General features: G+C 39.0%; 1 protein-coding gene across 1 annotated transcript in view; it reads left to right on the top strand.

The window, feature by feature from the left end:
- Positions 1 to 1,901: 1,901 nt before the first annotated feature.
- SLC28A3 (solute carrier family 28 member 3) overlaps positions 1,902 to 19,904 on the top strand; it is a 46,667-nt gene continuing 28,664 nt past the window's right edge. The window contains exons 1-2 of the mRNA XM_062018264.1: positions 1,902 to 2,045; positions 15,997 to 16,079. Of these exons, the coding sequence (XP_061874248.1) occupies positions 1,989 to 2,045; positions 15,997 to 16,079 (140 nt within the window). The 5' untranslated portion in view covers positions 1,902 to 1,988. The remainder of the gene's footprint in view (positions 2,046 to 15,996; positions 16,080 to 19,904) is intronic.

Here is a 19,904-nt window from a genome sequence, read left to right as displayed (position 1 = left end):
TCCTTTATTGGAACTCTGGATGTATGGGGAATCACTCCACTTAACTTACATGACATATGCTATATTAGTTAAATTTTGTATTACCCTGTTACACACGTAAGTATTAAATTTCTCAGAATGATTATACATAGTCACTATTTTTCCTGGACGAAATAGGGATTTGCCTCTTTAAGTATGCTCAGGTTTTTGGGACAGCGGTCGTGGTGGTTTCTCAGGACCCATGGTGGTCACCTCTCAACTGCCCTCTTGGTGCTCCTTAAAGTTTTCTGCCTTCCATGGTCCTCCACTCTGACATTATACTCCAGTGCTTATCTCATCACCTTGAAACCGGTTCTCCCTGGTGCCTCCCAGGAGGTGGTAATTTTTTTGCTTTTTTTCTCCTTTAGGATTACAAAAGGCTTTGTTCCCAATCATGAAGAGCCTTAACTAGATAGTGACAGACAGTGGTTTTTTATTTCAACATAATGGGTTGCTAGAGGAAGAGGAACAATGCAGAAAATGTTCCTATTTTGGCATAGGTATCAGGGTAGAACTTTATTCCAACCATGCAAGTGCAGACTATAGATTTTAGGATAGTAAAGGCTGGATTGGAAAATAGTTCACTGCCCTGTTTCCTCTGCTCTTTTCCCTCTGATAGCAAAAGCATGTCCAAAACTGTCAGAAGGAGAGAAGAGAAAGGAAGAGGGAAACAGCTGAGGTATGCAGTAATTAGCAGGCAATTATATCAAACTTGTTAAAGATTTTTGAAGCTATTTTTTGCTGGTGAGTATTGTGCAGAGAGAAGCAATTAGTCACAGAAATGGCTCTACTTACAGGGCAGATATAAATAGCAGCAAACATGCTGAGTTTAAAACCTGGGGCATCAAAGTAAGTCATGCACTTCTCATTGAAAAAAAGAAAAATCTCATCCTGCTTTTTACACAACAGTTACAAGATTCAGAGAACAACTGTATGATTTACGATGCAACTAAAACATCTTACTTTTCATGTAACTGATCTTTATTTCCAAGAATACACTCAGTCATGCTAGTCCATTTTTTCTGCACTCTTAAAACAGGACATAATTTTTTTTTTGCACTTTCATGGGATAAGGTAAAACTACTGGCATTTTAAATCCCCATATTCAAAATTACGAATTTACGAACCTAATGAGTACATGTTACTGTATTTCAGAGAAACAGGAAAATGCCTCATTTTTGTTGTCCTTAAAGACAAAAAATATTTTTATTTAAATCTTGTCTGTCATTAGTCTCTGTAATAGTGCTACTATTTTCAGTGAACTTACACAGAACAAGCTGTAAGTACTCAGTCCATAAGCAACAAAAAATACTGATGACTCAGTTCCAAGAAGATAACTTTGTTATATAGCAAATAGAAAGCCTGAAAACCTGTATTAGAAAACTCTTCAGTTAAAGGTAAGCAATTTTGGGAGAGATAACCAGTTGACCCTGTGCAGTAAGATTTGGCCAAATGAAAGTACATAATCATTGTTGGAGGTTTGGGATTTGTTCTCTTTCCCTCGTTTTCTCTTGCTAGATGAAGTCATTAACCAGTATGATAACATCACAGAAAGAGTGCCTTGAAAATAGATGTAAAAAAACCCAAAAAAGACAAAATCTGTCTTGACCTCTCAAAGATATGGGTGGGGAAGATTTTCCCCCAAGCAAGGGAGGAAAGCCTGAAGTCATGTAAGTACACACATTTGCCTTTGGGATGACCTAGAGGTACATCTGCCTCTTGGGAACCCTCCTTTCTTGTCTCAAGAAACACTGAATGCAGTTTCCCACGCTGGCCAAAAGGAGCTGTGCCAGGCGACAGAGAAGGTGGAGCTAGGAGTGAGCAAGGGGAACCTGAGAGTGCCTTCAGCTAACCAGACTTCAAGTAATACTTACCGATTACCGACCCTGTGGATGTGTTAACCAGGTGCTGGCTGCTGTCGTCCTGTTCTGCAAGTAGCTTTTTTTTTTCCTCCTGCCCACACTAGGCACATGGAGCTGAAGGAGACCACCCATGATCACTCAGGAGTACACAACTTGTGCTTTCAGGTAAGCGTGGTTTCCTTTGATTTGTGGGGAAGAGGAAGGACTTAAAAACAATGACCAATGCTTGCTTAGAATCACAAACTGGTTTGGACTGGAAAAGACTTCTGAAATCCCCAAGTGCAACAGTAAATACTTCAGTCCCTGAACAAAGTAAAATCAACTTCTGCTCTTTGCCTGCAGATATTTTACAACATCCCACGTGCTTTGCACTGATACCCTGCCAAAGCACAAGGATCTAGTGTGGAGTACAATTGATACATTCAGGAGTAGGCTCCACTTATGGCCTTCATCTCATGCCTGTTATGCTGCTATCTTTGAAAAGGCTCCTGTCTCTGCTGATGAACCTCGCCCATTTGCTGTATTTGTAGATAGTTTTCCTGAGGATAGGTGATTCACAGATCTGTTGAAGAGGAGATCACCATGATATAGCAGATGTATATCTCATCAAAGCAATGTGTACTAATAATATGTGAAAAATAATCATGTCATCACAGTGGGGCATTTCTTTTTTTCTTTCACACACAAATTAAGTACAGTTGTCTTGTTTTACTCATAAGAAGAGGCCAAAGGAGATAAGGAGCCAACTCAGAAGGTTCTATGTATTATGCGTATAAAGTAATATTAATATCCATTTTTTAAAATGCAGATTTCAAAAGCAGAGGCATTAAAAAACCCTGTTACCCAGTTAGTTACTGTTTCTTTGTGCCCAGCATCCCTAATCTTTCATACAATTTACACCAGGGGTAAACAGAAATTTGCAAATCCACAGTCAGGCCTGTTCACTGTACTTGTTCCTGAAGGTGGAACAGGTCAGGCAGAGAGTGCCTCTCATGAGTGCTATGTTATTGAAGCACCTCTTGCTCTCCTCTGCAGCCTCTGATCCTTGAGCTGGCTTGGAGCCCATCTAGAAGGACTTATTGGGTGTGAATATCACTATTTAGATAACACAGAAAGGGCTTTGTAGGTGCTAAGCTTGAGGAACTCTACATAACAGCACTGATATTCAACCACTCTGTAAATTTATTCATTGTGCTATAGAGACAGATAAGCAACAGACTCATTTGATAACCTGTTTGTCAGGGAATATTTGTGGAATGTCAGAGAGTTCGGGTGAAGTTCCTACTCCAGTTAATAGTTAATAATTCATGCTAAGTGGGACAGCACCAAGAGTTAGACAGAGATTACTCTATTAAAACATGATAGCCTAGTGGTTAGGGCTTTCTCCTCGCTAATAAGAGTGCTCTCAACGTATCCGGGCTTCAAACTTTGGGCTTCAAACTTAAAAAAAAAGAGGGCCTCACTCCAACTGTATTTTCACACAAAATGTGTGCATCAGATAGTACAGTCAGCTTCCAAAGCCTGTGCCTACAAACCTGTGAAAGATAGAAGAACCTCTCAAGCTGCAATAGCTTGATGCTGAACTCTCTGCTCTTGAAAACCACCTTTTTCCACAGCAGCTTCTGTAGAGCACCATACAGTGACCCAGGTTAATTCTCTGACTTATGCAGGTAGCTCACTTGAGCAATGTGCTGGGAACTCAAGTGCTTCTTTTCCTGTCTGTTGCAAGAGCCTGCTAATCCTCTCTTATTTAAACAACTTAAATACCAAATTACTGAGACTGTCCAACAATAAAACCTGGGGCCCAAGTCAGGTTTGCTTTTTTGTTAGTTTGTTTGGGTTTTTTTTCTGGAGACTAGAAGGTGTTCACATTTACATTTACACTGTATCTCTGACTCAACATATAAGCCACTCCCTAGAGAAAATAAGACACAGAAGGAAATAAGTGAATTTGTGGATACAGAAAAATAAACCATTTCACAGCAGATGCCACTGAGAAGAAAAGAATATCTTTTTTTTTTCCCTGCTTTCTTGTATTTGAGCTTATGTTGCACAAACAGTGAATGCTTTTCTTCCTCCAAGATGCAGTGTCCTCTAGTATTAAACAATTAGAATCTTCCCTAAACCACAAAGTGTTCTGGAAAGAGATTGATTTAAGCCATTTTAAGTATCAGTGTGAGTCTGCACCCCAAAGACACCTTCAGATGCACCTGAGCCATTTAATGATTAGTGCACCCAGGGACAGAAAAAATAAAATAGGGACAAAGTAAACCCAGGTTAGGTTTGTTTTATAAAGTACATATGCTAAGAGAACAGCTGTTGGTATAATGCAAAGCAGGCTCAAGGCTAACAAGTGATGGATGAATGATCATCTCAGAGCTTTATTATGGCAAGAATGAAAAGTATTGTGCTTTCCATTGTGGAGGGAATCTCGACACGGTGAAGAGGTTGTGATATGCCTTTGTTCCAGTCACACACACAGTTGAAGGGGGATAACTGAACATTTCTCAGTTTCACATTGACTATTGGTATATAAACACATACATGTTTCTGTACTATGATGGGATTTTCACTGCATCACAGAAGCATAAAACTTTTTGAACTACTGTAGTAAATCCTCAGAAATCCTCAGTAAATCATCAGACAAGACATGCATACATGTAGCATGAAGCTCTAGTAACCCCATAAATGAAATTTTAAAAAAATACATGATCCTGGAAAATATCATTTACTTCTTTTCTATGTGATGCAGATTCCACTTGAACTATTTTCAGGGCAATATTGTCCAAAACTGCAGGTCCTGCGTTAGTGCCTTGTGATAATGTCAGTACCTGAGAGACTCAGAGGCAACTTTTTACCAAAAGCTCAAAACAGTCTCAAAAGATAACAGGCAACAAACTCCAAATGTACAGTTTCTCTATATCTCTTGTTCTCCCTGTCTCTTTTTGATGTGAGGGACATCTCAGTTACTAACAGCCATTTGGGTGTATTACAACTAGTGAGCGTCTTGTCTTGATTTTAAGATATGTAGCTGTACCCACACTGCCAGTATTCTCAAGCATGCTGCTGCCATTCAGTGCAGTATTACACCAATAAAATCCCAATGCAATTGTTAACACTTACCTGATAAAGTTATCTGTTTTGGATGCTGCCCCGTAGCTAGAGTCATCAGATTGCCATGCTACTTATACCGAGGTCTGGGATTTTTTTTGCTTTCCCTTAAATAATTTGTCATGCAGTTCAGTGAATCTTAACCATTATCCTCATAGTCTCTATTTGTAAGATTGTCCAATGTTAACTGTCCACCTGCCAGTATAATACATTCTGTATATCTACAATTATGTCATACGTGTCCAGCAGCTCGAGGGGGGTTCTGCTCCCCCTCTTCTCTAAGTGATGCATGGCAGGAGGTTGAGGCATCCCTTTTTTCTATGGTATCTAGCAACAGGACAAGGGGTAATGGGGGGAAGCTGGAACACAAAAAGTTCCATTTAAACATAAGAAAAAACTATTTAACTGTGAGGGTGAGGGAGCCCTGGCACAGGCTCCCCAAGGAGCGTGTGGAGTCTCCTCCCTTGGAGGTCTTCAAAACCTGCCTGGACATGTTCCTATGTGACCTAATCTAGATGGACCCGCTTTAGCCGGGGGGTTGGATTGGATGATCTCTAAAGGTCCATTCCAACCCTATAATTCTATGAGTCTATATAGAAATACTGCTGTGTGTCTTGCACTCAACATGGTTCGATTAATTTCTCCCTGATTGCACTGGCTGTAGGATCACTACAGTTGCCCACAGAATTTCCTACTAACAGTAATGCTAAAACTGAGATTGGAATTACTTAGCTGGTAGCTGGTGTTTAGCCCTCTTTTAAGAGGCAAAGGTTTTACCTCATCAGTTCTGATCATTCAGTTCTCTGATGATGATGATTTTAAACAACAGGTCACACTTCTCAAGGGCTGGCTCATAAAAAGGAATGGCAGTGGTACAGAATCTCTCCCAACTATCTTTTTAAAAGAAACTCAGAAACAAACATCAAACAAATGCAGTGTAAAGGGATAACAGCTCCTAGTTATTGTTCATTGGCATCCCTACTGTCCAGTATCTGTTTCTGTAGCGGAGCATACCATGCTCTTAAGAAACTGACTTGAGGAAGGATCCTCTTTAAATTTCTACCTTTTATTCATGCTACCTAAAGACATTGCTACTTCTGCAACACATGCAGCTTTCATAATCTGTTTCATTCAAACAGGCTTACAACATAGCATTAAAAAATGCAATTTATTTCTGTGTTTATCACCATTCTCCACAGCTTCCTAGAAGTACTCTTGTCTATTTAGGTAGTTAAGGCTATAGGCACTATTAAAAATTTACATTTCATGGACATTGCTATATTTTGTCTTTGACATTATGAAAGCATTGCACTGCACAACTCCATCAGATCTAGCCAAGAAATTATGTAGTCCTTTTCCACAGTTTCAAAACTTGCTCTCCATAGCCATGCTTGTTTTAGAGAAAAAAAAAAATAGTTGACATGCTACCCTATCTCTTACAGGAAATAGTGAAAGCTAGTTGTATCTTTAGGCTCCATTCTGATCAAGTTAGATAAATATTACTCGGGAAAAATATTTTTAGGATTCCTGTCATCCTTATTGTGTTCCTGCTTACCATCAACAGATGTTTTGAATGCCATAATTGCAGGGGTCATGGGCACCTTGATATTTTCTCAGGATTTTGCAGATCTTTTTTTCCTGTTTATTTTTTTTCTGTCTTTTTCTTTCTGCCTCTCATATATTTAATGTGCTCTTAGAGCAAATGGATTTTCTTTTTTTTTTTTTCTTTAATCACCAGTTTGTGCCACTCTATCATCTTCTTTATCCTGCGTTTCAAAATACTAGACAATTTAAGCTTTTAAAGAAAACACTTATGTCAGAGGTGGGTGAGCTGAATTTACAACCCATTTCAAAACACCTCAGAAGATTTAGCTAACTGAATTTAAATCTGGCAGTACATATTTCTTATCTGGTGTCTCTACAGTTCATTTACTACAGTTTAACACATGGATAATGAGCATTCATGCCTCCTGCCCTATACACTGAAATTTGTCATTTGACAGGAATTTATGAGTGCTAAGATTATTGATTGAAAAAAATTCTTCCTTGGTATTTAAAATCCATTTAAATTCCTTCAGAATCATGACATTCTGGCTAGTAAAAGTTACTACATAGGAGAAAAATATTCTTCTGTTACACTGAATATTGAAAGCATAGCAAAGTTGAACTGTAAGCCAAATGGCTTCATTTCAGCTGAATGCAATCCAAAATCCAACAAAATCCAACATAGTAACTTGAAGCACTTGCTTTTACAGCATCTGTTTTCCTCTGAGTTTCTCAAGTACTCTGATTCTAATCTCTAAAGCTAATGTAATAACCCACCCTTAAACTGTAAACAGTTTAAGCAGCTACCTGAATGCTCTGATAGCAAACTTGTTTTCATCACTGAACAATCAGGGATCGAAAAAACATCTACACTAGTGTGTGCTGCTGTTAAAAGCACAATTCAGAAGTGACTTTGCAAAACCAGTCCTCCCTCAAAAGGCAGGGAGGTCAAAGAATGCAGTTATGCAAAAAGGCTTGGCAAATGAACTGCTTGTCTAGAGGGAACTCAAAAAAACTTTTAAAGAGCATTTCACTTACAGAACAAGATAGGTCCATGACCTTGGGATTTAAGCAAATATTTTACAAGTAGAAAATTCTCTGATGTAAAAGTACATCAGAGTGTGAAAGCAGAGGCGCATCTGCACAACACTTCTCATATTGTTAACGTTCAGAGTGGATGGAGCAATCCTAGTCCTTCAAATGTGGCATAAAGGGAAGAAAATTTTGCCATCTAAACTACTTCATTTTGGTTTTAACTTCCTGCTTCCTTGTGTTGCTACAGATTAAGTAGGTTCAAAAGTGAGTTGACATATTGCTGAATCTGGCCTGTCCTTGTAACAGGGTTGTGCTAGCATCATGGTTTAACCCCAACCAGCAGCCAAATCACACATGGCCACTCACTCACTCCCCCTTGGTTAGCTGGGGGGGTAGAATCAGAGGAGTAGAAGTGGGAAAATGTATGGTGAGATAAAGACAATTTAACAGGTCAAGCAAAAGCTGCACACAAAAATTATGCAAAACAAGGTATTCATTCACCATTTCCCACAGGCAGACAGGTGTTCAGCCATCTTCAGGACTCCATCATGTGTAACAATTACTTGGCAAAACAAACACCATCACTCTGAAAATCCTGCTTCCTCATTCTTCACCTGACTGTATATGCTGAGCATGATGCCATCACTTTGGTCAGTTTGGTCTGCTGTCCTTCTGTGTCCTCTCCAAGCTTCTTATGCACTCCCAGTTCACTCCAATAATGAAAACATCTCTGTGTTACCAACACTATTTTCAGCACAAACCCAGAAGACAACCCCATACTAGCTACTGTGAAGAAAATTAACACTATCGCAACCAAAAGCAGCACAGCTGGCTAAGGCTTGAACTCCCTTCTGTCACTATGTTTTATTCTGCAGACATTTCCAGGGAAGTGGAAAGAGATACTGAGCAAATCAGGTAGAACTCTTCTGCCGCTGATGGATGTTTAGGTAGCAACCTGCAGCAGCAGATTATAAGCCTAGGCATTGACATTTTGTTAGGGAATTCTTTCAGCAAGCTCAGAAAGCATGTAGGAAAAAAATAAGAACTGGCAACTTTATTTGTCACTGAAGTATTTCTGTTTTAATGAAAAATAATTTTTTTCAAGGAGTAGGGTTAAACAGCATGCTTTTCACCAAATGAATTTTTAAAAACTATATAAAGGGGAAAATGAAGAGATTGTACTTGAAGAATCAGCTGTGACAAGTAAGAAAATTACTCAGCTTCATGCCACTTACCCAAAGACTGTTTTAGACCATATAAGTAGTCTCTTACTGAAGTAAACTTGTCATCAACAGCTATCAACCAGTTTATACTGTATTTGGAATATGCTGGAAATGTAATATGATCACTTGAAGTGAATGCTTTTTATGTGTGCAAGAAATAACACAAATCCATCATTTTACAGTGTGGACTATTTAGAGTTCCAGTAATCATGAGTTGCTCTAACTAGTTTTCTCTTATATTACTCTTACATTCATATATTTTAATTACTCCATAAATGAAACTCTTATGTAACCCATTGCACTTGAGCAGGGAGTTGAACAAAGTGATTTCTAGAGGTTTCTTCTGATGCCATGAAGAAGCCAGACAGGACTCAATAGCCAATGTGACTATTAAGCAGATATTCTTTATTGCAGCACTGGGGAACGGGGGATTTCTCCACAAAACGTGCCCACCAGCCTGTTTATATAAATTGGATTTTCAATTTATATATACAGCAAGCAAGACTATTCATCACATTTCCAGGAAAGAGCCCACCCATAGTCCCATCTCGATCCACCCAAGTTACAGCTCCGTCACATTTCTTTTGGTGTCCTCTTGCTTCCTTCAGTGGTCATTAGCGATCGCTATTGGATTAGGATCCAAACTTTCCTTGCAATGTATCTTTACTCCTGGGTCCCTGGACAGGATGAAAACTGGCCTAAAACCTCTGCCATTCCAGATAACAGTTTTGTTTAGGGCTAGGCAGCCCTTGTAATTATCAGTGGTGTACAATGTCCAAGTGTTCAAGTGTAGAACTAACATAATAGCTTCACCATACTAATTTTGTTTAGATACATACCAGCCTGGAACCTATCAGTATTAAGCAATAGTAACTTCGTTTAGGTAGGTACCAGCCTTGGAATTATCAGAGCTAAGCAATAGTTATGTTACAAGAAATAGTTGTGTCTTTCTAATAGCTCTGTTTGTGGGCTTACAAGACTTGCAGTTTCATAAAAAGATATGTGCGATTTTCTAACGAATATTGTAAGTTTAATAAGAAAGCTTCCATAACCTGAACTTATCTATCTACCTATAAATCACTTCCAAGACAAATTATTCTGTATTTCTGGTGCTTGTAGACAGAAACTCACATACTTACTGTTTTTCACATGTTCATTGACAAAAGTCCTAAAAAAATCTTTGCTTTTTTCTTGCTTGGCACAAGTATTGACATCTTCAAAGATACTCCAGGGCTGTGTGTGATTTACAGAATTATACCACTTAGATTTCATTAAGCTATCTTGTACAGGTAATAACAACTTCTTGTAGTTTTTTTGGGGTGGTTGTTGTACTCTTCTGTTGGAAGGAAGGAAACTGATGTATTGGGATCTGGTTGATCAGAACCATAGCAAGTGAATCAACTTTTTCCTCTTACTCATGACATAGGAGGTCCAGAAGTGCTTCTACTGAAATGGATTTTTTGTGAAGTCCAGAAGCAGAATAACTTTAGGGAAAATGTATTCTTGAAAGTGTTCTAGTTGCTTCTAAGGTCATGCTTCCACTAAAAGGCAGAAATTTATTTGTATCTAGTAGAACTGTTTTTGTAACAATTTACTATAATTAAGCTGGTTTTGTATTGCTCATTTGAATATGATCTTAGAAGGCTAAATGTAGATGCTAATTTACGGGGTTTATTGCCATGTAAATAATGTGATATTCATGAAATAAAACACAGTGAGATGACTGTACTGTGACTGCTGTCGTAAGAAACCACCAAAATATAAAACACATAAAAACGAGGGCACATTTCAGGCTCATATTGATAATAAGCTAAATATGAGCCAGCAATGTGCCCTCGTGGCCACAAAGGACAGTGGCATCCTGGGATGCATCAAGAAGAGTGTGGCCAAGGAAGGTTCTTCTCCCTCTCTACTCTGCCCGGGTGAGGACTCATCTGGAGTACTGTGTCCAGTTCTGGGCTCCTCATCTCAAGAGCGACAGAGAACTTTTGGAGAGAGTCCAGTGTAGGGCCAACAAGATGATCAGGGGAATTGAACATATGAGGAAAGGCTGTGGGAACTGGGGCTGTTTAGTCTGGAGAAGAGGAGATTGAGGGGTGATCTTATTAACATTTATAAATATCTAAAGGATGGGTGTCAGGAGGTTGGGACATCCCTTTTTTTGTATGGTATCTAGCAACATGACAAGGGGTAATGGGATGAAGCTGGAACACAAAAAGTTCTACTTAAACATAAGAAAAAACTATTTCACTGTGAGGGTGCCAGAGCAGTGGAAAAGGCTGCCCAGAGGGAGTTGTTGAGGAGTCTCCTTCCTTGGAGGTCTTCAAGACCCACCTGGACATGTTCCTATGTGATCTGATCTAGGTGAACCTGCTTCTGCAGGGGCGTTGGACTAGATGATCTCTAAAGGTCCCTTCCAACCCCTGCCATTCTGTGATTCTATGATTCTATGATTCTATGATAAGTTATCCGATATCTTGTTGAAGCAACTCTTACAAAACCAAAATAAGAACTAGTCCTTCAAGGACCATTAAAAAGAAATAATGTACCTTTCGAAATATTAAGAATCAGGAAAACTCAGCTTCAGAGTAATAATAATAATGGTAATTTTTAAAAAGGAGAAATATTGGAGTTGGTTATGGCTGTTTTCAATTCTGAGTATTGTCTGAGAAAAGATGTATCACAGAGTATTAATTTATTCATTCACTGCAGATGCACAAGATGCATATATATTGCACCAAAGGTACTAAAAACACAGACAGAGCCCAGATAGGCCTTTTTGCCCTTATGTGGGGAGGACAAGGGCTGGATTTTTGAAAACCTGTTGAACCAGTTCTGAGGAAAAGGATAGCACCTGGAGTACATGTGAGTTTGGGTCAAGAAAACAGCAGATTCTCATTAGTCAAGCACCATCCAAGAGCAAAAAAAGTGCCAGTCAATGTGCCCTCGTGGCCAAGAAGGCCAATGCCATTCTGGGATTCATACAGAAGAGTGTGGGCAAAGGGTTGAGGAAGGTTCTGCTTCCCCTCTACTCTGCCCTGGTGAGGCCTCATCTGGAGTCCTGTGTCTACTTCTGCGATCCCTAGCTTAAGAGGGACAGGGAACTGCTGGAGAGAGTCCAGTGCAGGGGCAACAAGATGATCAGGGGACTGGAGTATCTTCTTTATGAGGAAAGGCTGCAGGAACTGGTGCTGTTTGGTCTAGAGAAGAGGAGACTGAGGGGGAATCTTAATAATATTTACAAATATCTAAATAGTGGGTGTCAGGAGATTGAGGCATCCCTTTTTTTGATTATATCTAGCACCAGGACAAAGAGTGATGGGATGAAGCTGGAACACAAAATGTTCCACTTAAATATAAGAAAAAACTATTTTACTGTGACAGTGAGGGAGCAGTGGCACAGGCTGCCCAGGGAGAGTGTAGAGTCTCCTTCCATGAAGGTCTTCAGTCCCAGCCTGGACATGTTTCTATGCAACCTGATCTAGGTGGACCTGCTTCTGCAGGGTGATTGGACTAGATCATCTCTAAAGATCCCTTCCAACCGCTACATTCTGTGCGTCTATGATTCTATGACTTGGAAGACCCGAGATCTGTACACAGGTTTGAGGTTTCCATACTAGAAAAGTAAATAATGGAAACACACACATCAGAGTACAAATCAGTTCTATCAAACAAGAGAAAGGCTTTCACATTCTGATTTAAAGAGATCAAATTTCTGGTTTTGTTGTACCACAGAACAACAACAAAAGGGTGGGTCTTATAAATCTGAAAAGTCTCAGAGAGAATTCACAGAGAATCAAGAGTTCATGAAACAAGAAAAAGGTACATACTACTCAGGTAGGGTTTTTTTTTTTCTTTTTTTCTTTCAAATAATCTTATGTAAATTCATAAACCTGAAATTATATGTCTATAATTGGTTGTGATAATACATCCAAGACAGATATTTTAACCAAATTTGATTTAAAATTCATAAACTGACAAGGAAATGAGGTCTGTTCTCAGAAATACATTAAGGAAAAAACCAGAAAATTGACAGGATGTGTAGGATTCAAAAAAATGTTTTCTAATGTCATAATGGCTTCATGCAAGATACAAAAGAGACATCATAAATGGTAATCAGAGGGAATACTATGGACAAGGAATCAACATAGAAACATTTTCTCCAGTGAATGTCAAAAAAGTCAAGCAGGAAATATTTGGTTTAGTGATAGTCTTTCAGGGAGACAGGGCTTACTTATTATTAAATGTCTATGCTTTCAAAATAGGAGATATTTCAGACATATGAGAGAATAGCTCTGTTGTATGACTGTCAAGAGGAAGAAGGAAATTCAATACACACGACTTCATAATAAACACATCTATTTTGACTTTTGACTACATTTGTTTGAGCCCACGTAGTGAATAGTTCACTATGAAGACGTGAGAGTTCAGTTAAAAAATCCCACAGGAATTTTATTAGTGTCACGCATTAATATTTTAACATCCACACTCCAGAAATAGATTCCTACTCTGAAAGTTCCATTAAAAAGTTCTAGTACTTTCCTGTATTATAATTGTATCTACTTGACAAGTTTGGTGACAGTACTTGAAACAGCACATAAGAAACCAAGGTTTCCTGATGCTGTGGGTGTTCTATTCTATCTTCCAATGGTTTTTGGATGTGATCAGAAGCAGCAAAATCGTGCTGCCAAAGAAATACTCTCAAAGCTGAAGTGATTCCAAATTTATAATGGTGGAAAGGATATATTCTGATATGCACTTATCGGAACTATACTGGGATCTGAGATCCTCGGAAAGGAAAGGAGTAGGCAATGCCTATACCTTGCTCTTCAAAGAAGCCAGCAAAAAAAGAAAATGTCAAAACAAAAATAATAAAAGGATTTTCAAAACTGATAGAAACTGTTGAAAAATGGAGAAAAGTAGTGGTAGTGAATGAAAGCTTGATTTTAATCAAGGAAACCAATTTTCCACTAAAAAGGTTTAGCTGAAAGCGTTTAGCCACTACTTTGTGAAAGTGTAGTAGAGACACATACACCCACGCCAATGCTTACTCAGGCACAAGAGTTTATTTTTAGGCTCTGTTGAGTATGGACTTTACTATGACTCTGCTGGCAGAAGCCTATGTGCTCCACACAGTCCTTGGGTTAGCCTCAGCAAAGGCCAACACTCCTGAAGAACCACATCTGATATCATGTTTGGCCCTGAAAAAAACAGGAAAAGGGGCTTAGATCCATTTTCTCTGTCCCTCCTGTATCTGCACAGTTAGACACAAAGTGGTCTTTGATTTCAGATTTTCTTAACACTTTTAAATGCAGATGTAGGAAAGCATTTGTGACAATAAAATACCAACTACCAATATTCTGAGCATATTTAAATACATTGTAGACATTGTGGAATGATGTGGACTGATGCTTTTTATATTGAAACACTTGAAAGAAAAAATAGGTTGCACTCTCAAGATAAACAGTATATTTCACAAATTCAGAGAGCCATGATGTCACAGGGAGTGCATCCACCTGGACATGTGAAAGCATGGCTCTTCAACCTAGAGGGTGGGACTCCTCTGATTTATTCTGTAGGTTCAAAAATCTGTTGGAAACCACTGGCATGCAAAAGATCCCAAATTTAAGCCCAGGAATAATTATTATTTTAATACTATCATCATCCTGTGTCCTTCAGGTAAGAAGCCTACCTCCTACAGCCACTGAGAAGAGTGCTCCCAGATAGTAAAAATAAGAGCAACTTAGTAGGTGACAGCATCTCCATGTTTCAGATTTGCTTTGTTTCACAGTCAAGATCAGAAAGAGTAAGAACTTGAGTTTAGTGAAGTTACAGTCTAACCCCACAGAGCCACATGACTCCCAGAACCTTGCAAAACTGCAATCAAGAAGACTGAGAGACTGCATATTATACCAAGCTTTCTTCTAGGGAAATGAATAGTGGCTTCTATATACGTACTCCTCTGCACCATTTTAACTGCTTTCCCATGTATTAGCTTTTTCTTTGCTCTGGTTCAAGTCTCTCACTAGGAACTAGCTGAGCACTTCCCAGGACTTTTGGCAGTGCCCGCATCAGGAAAGCCAGACAGTAAACAGCAGCAAGGAAAAGATCTGCGGTGGGCCTTGTTTCACACATCAACTTGGGCCCAGAGGGCCAGCTCCTCTCAATTCAGGAAAATATTATCTATCGTTAATGTGCTCCTGGCTGGACACCTAGCCTGCCAGGTCACCCTAACACGATGTTAAAATGAAGAGGGCTGAGCACAGAGCCAAGGCCACAGTGCTGTTAGGCTGCTGCCTTGGAATGTAATGGTCCCCTGGTGCCGTTTACCGGCCACTCTGCAGGCCGCACGGGGTCTGTGGAGGTCCATACCCGAGGGACAGGCATTTTCCCTCTGCCCCTGTGGACTAGGCCAGAGGAACTAACACAGTGAGGGTACAGTGGCACCCACGGGTGCTTTGAGAAGCCTCAAAACTCCCAGCTGCCTCAGACAATGCTCAACGTGCTGGCGGTAAGACTGCTGCAGTTGAAAAGCTTTCATGCAGCCAGGATTATGTAGATTCAGGTATCAAAAAGGTGGTTTTGTGATGAAAATGTGCTATCTGGATAAAGCCCAGATAGTGATCTCTCTCACAAGGATAAGGCCTGTTACCTTTTCTCAGCAGCTTTTCTTAAGAATAAATGTATTACCTTTGTTAGATTTTCAGAACAGTAAACACTCCTGGCACCCCCTCCCTCCACCACCTGAATTTAACCATTATCCATACTTAGAATTTCCACCATATTAAACTTCTGTAAAATAAGCAAAAAATTAGGGGGTTATGAACAGGAGGTGCTGGGAAGGTTGGCTTATTTGCAGATCTACCCTCCCTACCTGTATGTTTCACTTTTCAGTGTATGTGCAGTGGTTACACTGTATGGGGTCCTTTTCAGCTGTAAGTAACACTAGGATTTTTTTTCCCTCCCTTTGTTTAGGCTTTCAAAATGGTGTAGGAAAGTTCACAGTCACAGTCTAATCACTTGTTTGCCTGATATTCATCACGGTGTTGGGGGTAAACAGGAGAGCTGGGCCCTTGCCCTCAGTCTAGATTAGAAAGTCTTGAGACTGTTTCAGACATCTGCCAGTAGGGATTTGATTTTTTTGCACCTTACAAGTATGCACACCTCATACCTCATAACCTCATCACTGATCTGTTTTCCAGGAGGATGAATATGTCAATATGGAGAATGATCTGCATGAAAACAAACATGGTTCAGCAGCTGATGATCAGACACACTTGAAAGGGTAATGTCTTTTGCATGATTAAGTTTTCAACTCACTTTATGCTGGCCTAAACAGTAAGATACCAGTGTTTCTGCTTCTGGAATGACTGGTCTAAATTTCACTGCCATACCCCCATGCTACACAGATCTTTGTATTGCCTAGCAATTTGTGTAATAGAAAAACAAATTGTATTTTAAATTGTTATGCTTCTCAGCTGACACATATGATAATGGAACTATCTTTCTAAACTCTTGCAAATTAAAGGAGCAGGATTTTTTTCTTTTTGTACATTAACTACTTTTCCGATGTTTCTGTAAGAGCCTTTTTAAAAAGAGAGGTGTCAAACAGTGGTCTCTTTCAGGAACTTAAAGGTTCATTATTATCCTTCGTTTTGCATAGCTATTTATCTTCATGCAAAATAAGAATAAAATAGCTATTTAAAAAAAGCCATTTTGATGAGGCAGAATTTGTACACTGTGTTAGGACTGGTGCCAGGTGATCAGGTAGTGAAAGCATACATCTGCATTTTACTTGAGGGTTAGAGAGTTTTTTGGTGAAAACTATAGATGTTAACATCTTAGTATTTTTCTGTCATATTGAATCTTCATATAAACTTTCTTAGAAATCATGCTGCACTTTCCCTTTCATTCCTATAATTGCATTCTGTTATATAGTACACCATTTCAGCTTCAAACTTGTCTTTCTAGCATGAGATTCTAGCTACTCACTGCATATCTCAGATAGGAGTTTCTCTTATTTAAATTGGACTACTTGGAAAGACTTCATGACTGTACAAATTATATGCTTATGTACAGAAGTAGTTAGAAAGATTTTAATTATGCTTTTGAGTTGAACATACAGAAATTAAAGTTTTGTTAATATGATCAGGTTTACCAACACCATCGTGTTAAAATATTGCTTCAAAAATCTAGCAAAAGTATTTAGAAGTCACTTAAATATTCTTTCCTTTCTCCTCTCTGTTCTTCGGAGATTTGTCATTCCCTTAGCAGTACATAACATGAAACACCTTTTTATTTAAAACATTTAGGGTCTCATCTAGCAAAAACAAAAGCTAAGATTTGGTAAATCTAACATCTACATTTGATCAGCTGCTCCAGTGACATGTATCCAGCTTTACCCAAAAGCAAGCTAATTGGACAGGCAAGTTTTGGCATGCAGATAGCTGTACAAGGTTAGCAGGATCTTTCCCCCTTGAACCTGGGCTCACAACAGTTACTTGAGAAGAGACATCTATGCAGAATGGGTTGAATTGGGGCAGAGATAAAGCTTTTTTTAAAAAAATAATTCTTTGTTTAAATTTTAACACTTTTCAACTTCTATTTATTCATTATTTTAGTTTATTTGTACTCCCATGAAGGACAGAGAAATAAATAATGTTTAATTCACAGGGCTTACTGTTCCCGAGTTGTCTTTATTCCGCCAGCAGCCAGTACCATTGCCTTGGGCATTGAAAGCTGAAAGGCTGGAAGCTGAAGAGCACTTTGCTCTACTCTGTTGACATTCAGGCTAAGGCTTGCCCTGTGCTCTCTGGTTTTGCACTTGGTTTTGTACCTTGCCTAAGTTTGTTTTTATGTTGAGCATCTGACAAGGGCAATAGTATTTCTACCAAGTTGGTTTTTGTAAACTATCTCCTAAAAGCAGGCCCAAATGTCATCAAGTATCTTCCTCGTACCTGCTCAAAAGGGGCATTTACAAAGAGCCTCCATTTCACCTGTGCCATTGATTTCTTTTAACAGATAGTGCTGAATAGCCTGTGTTCTGAAACAAAACCCCTTTCAAAGATTCTCGTGTTGATAAAAAGAATTCAGCTACGGAGTACATGCAGACCAGAAAAAGGATTTATTCTTTTCAAAATGCAAGCAAGAACAGTTTTAATATATGCAAAAATGTCACATTTAAATGGTCCTTTAAATGTGCATATGTGATATCTGTTTTTATAACATCTTTGACTAAGTAAAAGCCATCAGCAAGAAAAAAGGATCAGCCTAAAGATCAGCTTTTAGAAAATTATGTTCCTTTTGTAAATTAACTGTCTTTCATAAGGAGGATGTTTTTTCTGCCATCTTTCAGAACAGAGCTGTATATTTATGGCATATATGCCTAAACACTTAAGATATCCTGGTACCGAAGTGATAATCACCTAAATTAATAAAATAACAAGGGAGAGAGAGATGCTAGAATAAAGAAGATATTAGAAGGAATTATATTCTTAAAATAACAATTTTAAATCCCAAAAGACTGATAAGTAGCAGTTACAGATTTCAGATGGTAATTTTGGGGGATTGATGGATGAACTATAGCTGATAAAGTAACTCTGGGTTATTCATTCTTCTCTCTCTCAGGTCTCCTTTTATTCCTTTTCCTGTTGTATTTTATCTTTCTGCTGAGATTGGGTAGAAAACGTGATGTTTTTACAAGTAAAAGAGCTATGATTTGTGAGAAAACAAGAGTTCTCAGAACTAAAAAAGAAATATCAAAAGCAATCAAGATTTCTCAGACACTGTTACTTTTTGTTCTGATGAAGAAGTATGCTCCTGCTCTGCTGTTCTGAGTGTTGATATGAATTAATAACAGTTTTTATTTATTCCCAATTTGGTTTATACTATTCAGATTTTTTTTTTTAATGCAGAAAGGTATTCATAGTGAATGTCAATGTGCATCTAACTCCACCTGCATCTAGTTGCCAATCAAGTACAGTCTGGATAAATAACATATCTAAATACAAGGTTGCCTCTATAGCATGTAAACTGTAAGACATCATTTCAAAGAGATGGAGCTACAGCTGTGATTTCTTTTTCACTTTTGCACAATAGAAGGTTATTTATTTAGCTACACCCTTCCTAACTGAAATATATCCACATCACCAGTATACTTTACATTGGAGATCTCTGTTGAATTAACTCCCTTAAGTGCTATTTCCCTAAATTTCAGCCTGTCTTACGAAATCACACTAGTGTACCTTTCGGTGAGATGAGAAAAGAACGAAAGTGAAGTATGTAATGTTTGGAAGAACAAGTACTAGAACAGGACATTCAAATGTAACAAATCATTTTAGCATCCATGAACTGATGAGTCCTAGATGAAAAGTTAATGTAATTAACAACTAAATTTGCAAATATTCAGGAACATCTATGTACACTGTAATTAAGGTTTCAGATGGATATTGGTTATTTGCATACATAAATGCAGCCTTACACCTTCGTAACTATAGCAACAGTACTGGTCCACACAGCAACACTAGGCTGGCTGTATTAACAGTCTTTGTGGATGTCGAGGTTTGGTTCAGCTAGCAAAGAAGCATGACAGTCTCACACTCAGTGCCCCCATTCACCCCCACCTCGTTAGGATGGCTGAGGCCCCAGCAAAATGGGAGGAAAAAGACAACCAAGGTTGTTGTGGATTGAGACAAGGGCAGGAAGGGCTCACTGCCAATTATGGTTCCGGGTGAAAAAAAAAAGGGAGTAGGATGATGAGAAAACTAAAACCAGAACTTTAAGATCTCCCTCCCTCATCCCTCCTTTCTTCCCAGGCCCAGCTCACTACTCCCTTTATCTCTACTTGCTCCCCTCACAGTGGCGCAGGGGGATAGGGAATGGGGGATGTGGTCACTCTCTCACAGATGGGCTCTGCCACTTCTGTCTTCTCAGATGAGGATGACTCCTGGCATTCTTCCCCTGCTCTGAATATGGGGTTCCTCCCCTGGGACACAGTCCTTAACGAACTTCTGTGGTGTGGGTTGTTCCCAACAGCTGCAGCTTCTGCCGATACAGGGTCCCTCACATGGGACACAGTCCTTAGTGAATATCTCTGGCATGGATTCTTCTC

Source organism: Colius striatus, chromosome Z (genome assembly GCF_028858725.1).
Source record: "Colius striatus isolate bColStr4 chromosome Z, bColStr4.1.hap1, whole genome shotgun sequence".
Lineage (NCBI taxonomy): Eukaryota > Metazoa > Chordata > Aves > Coliiformes > Coliidae > Colius > Colius striatus.
The sequence above is the reverse complement of the archived record's forward strand: the minus strand, read 5'-3'. Positions and strand labels throughout refer to the sequence as shown.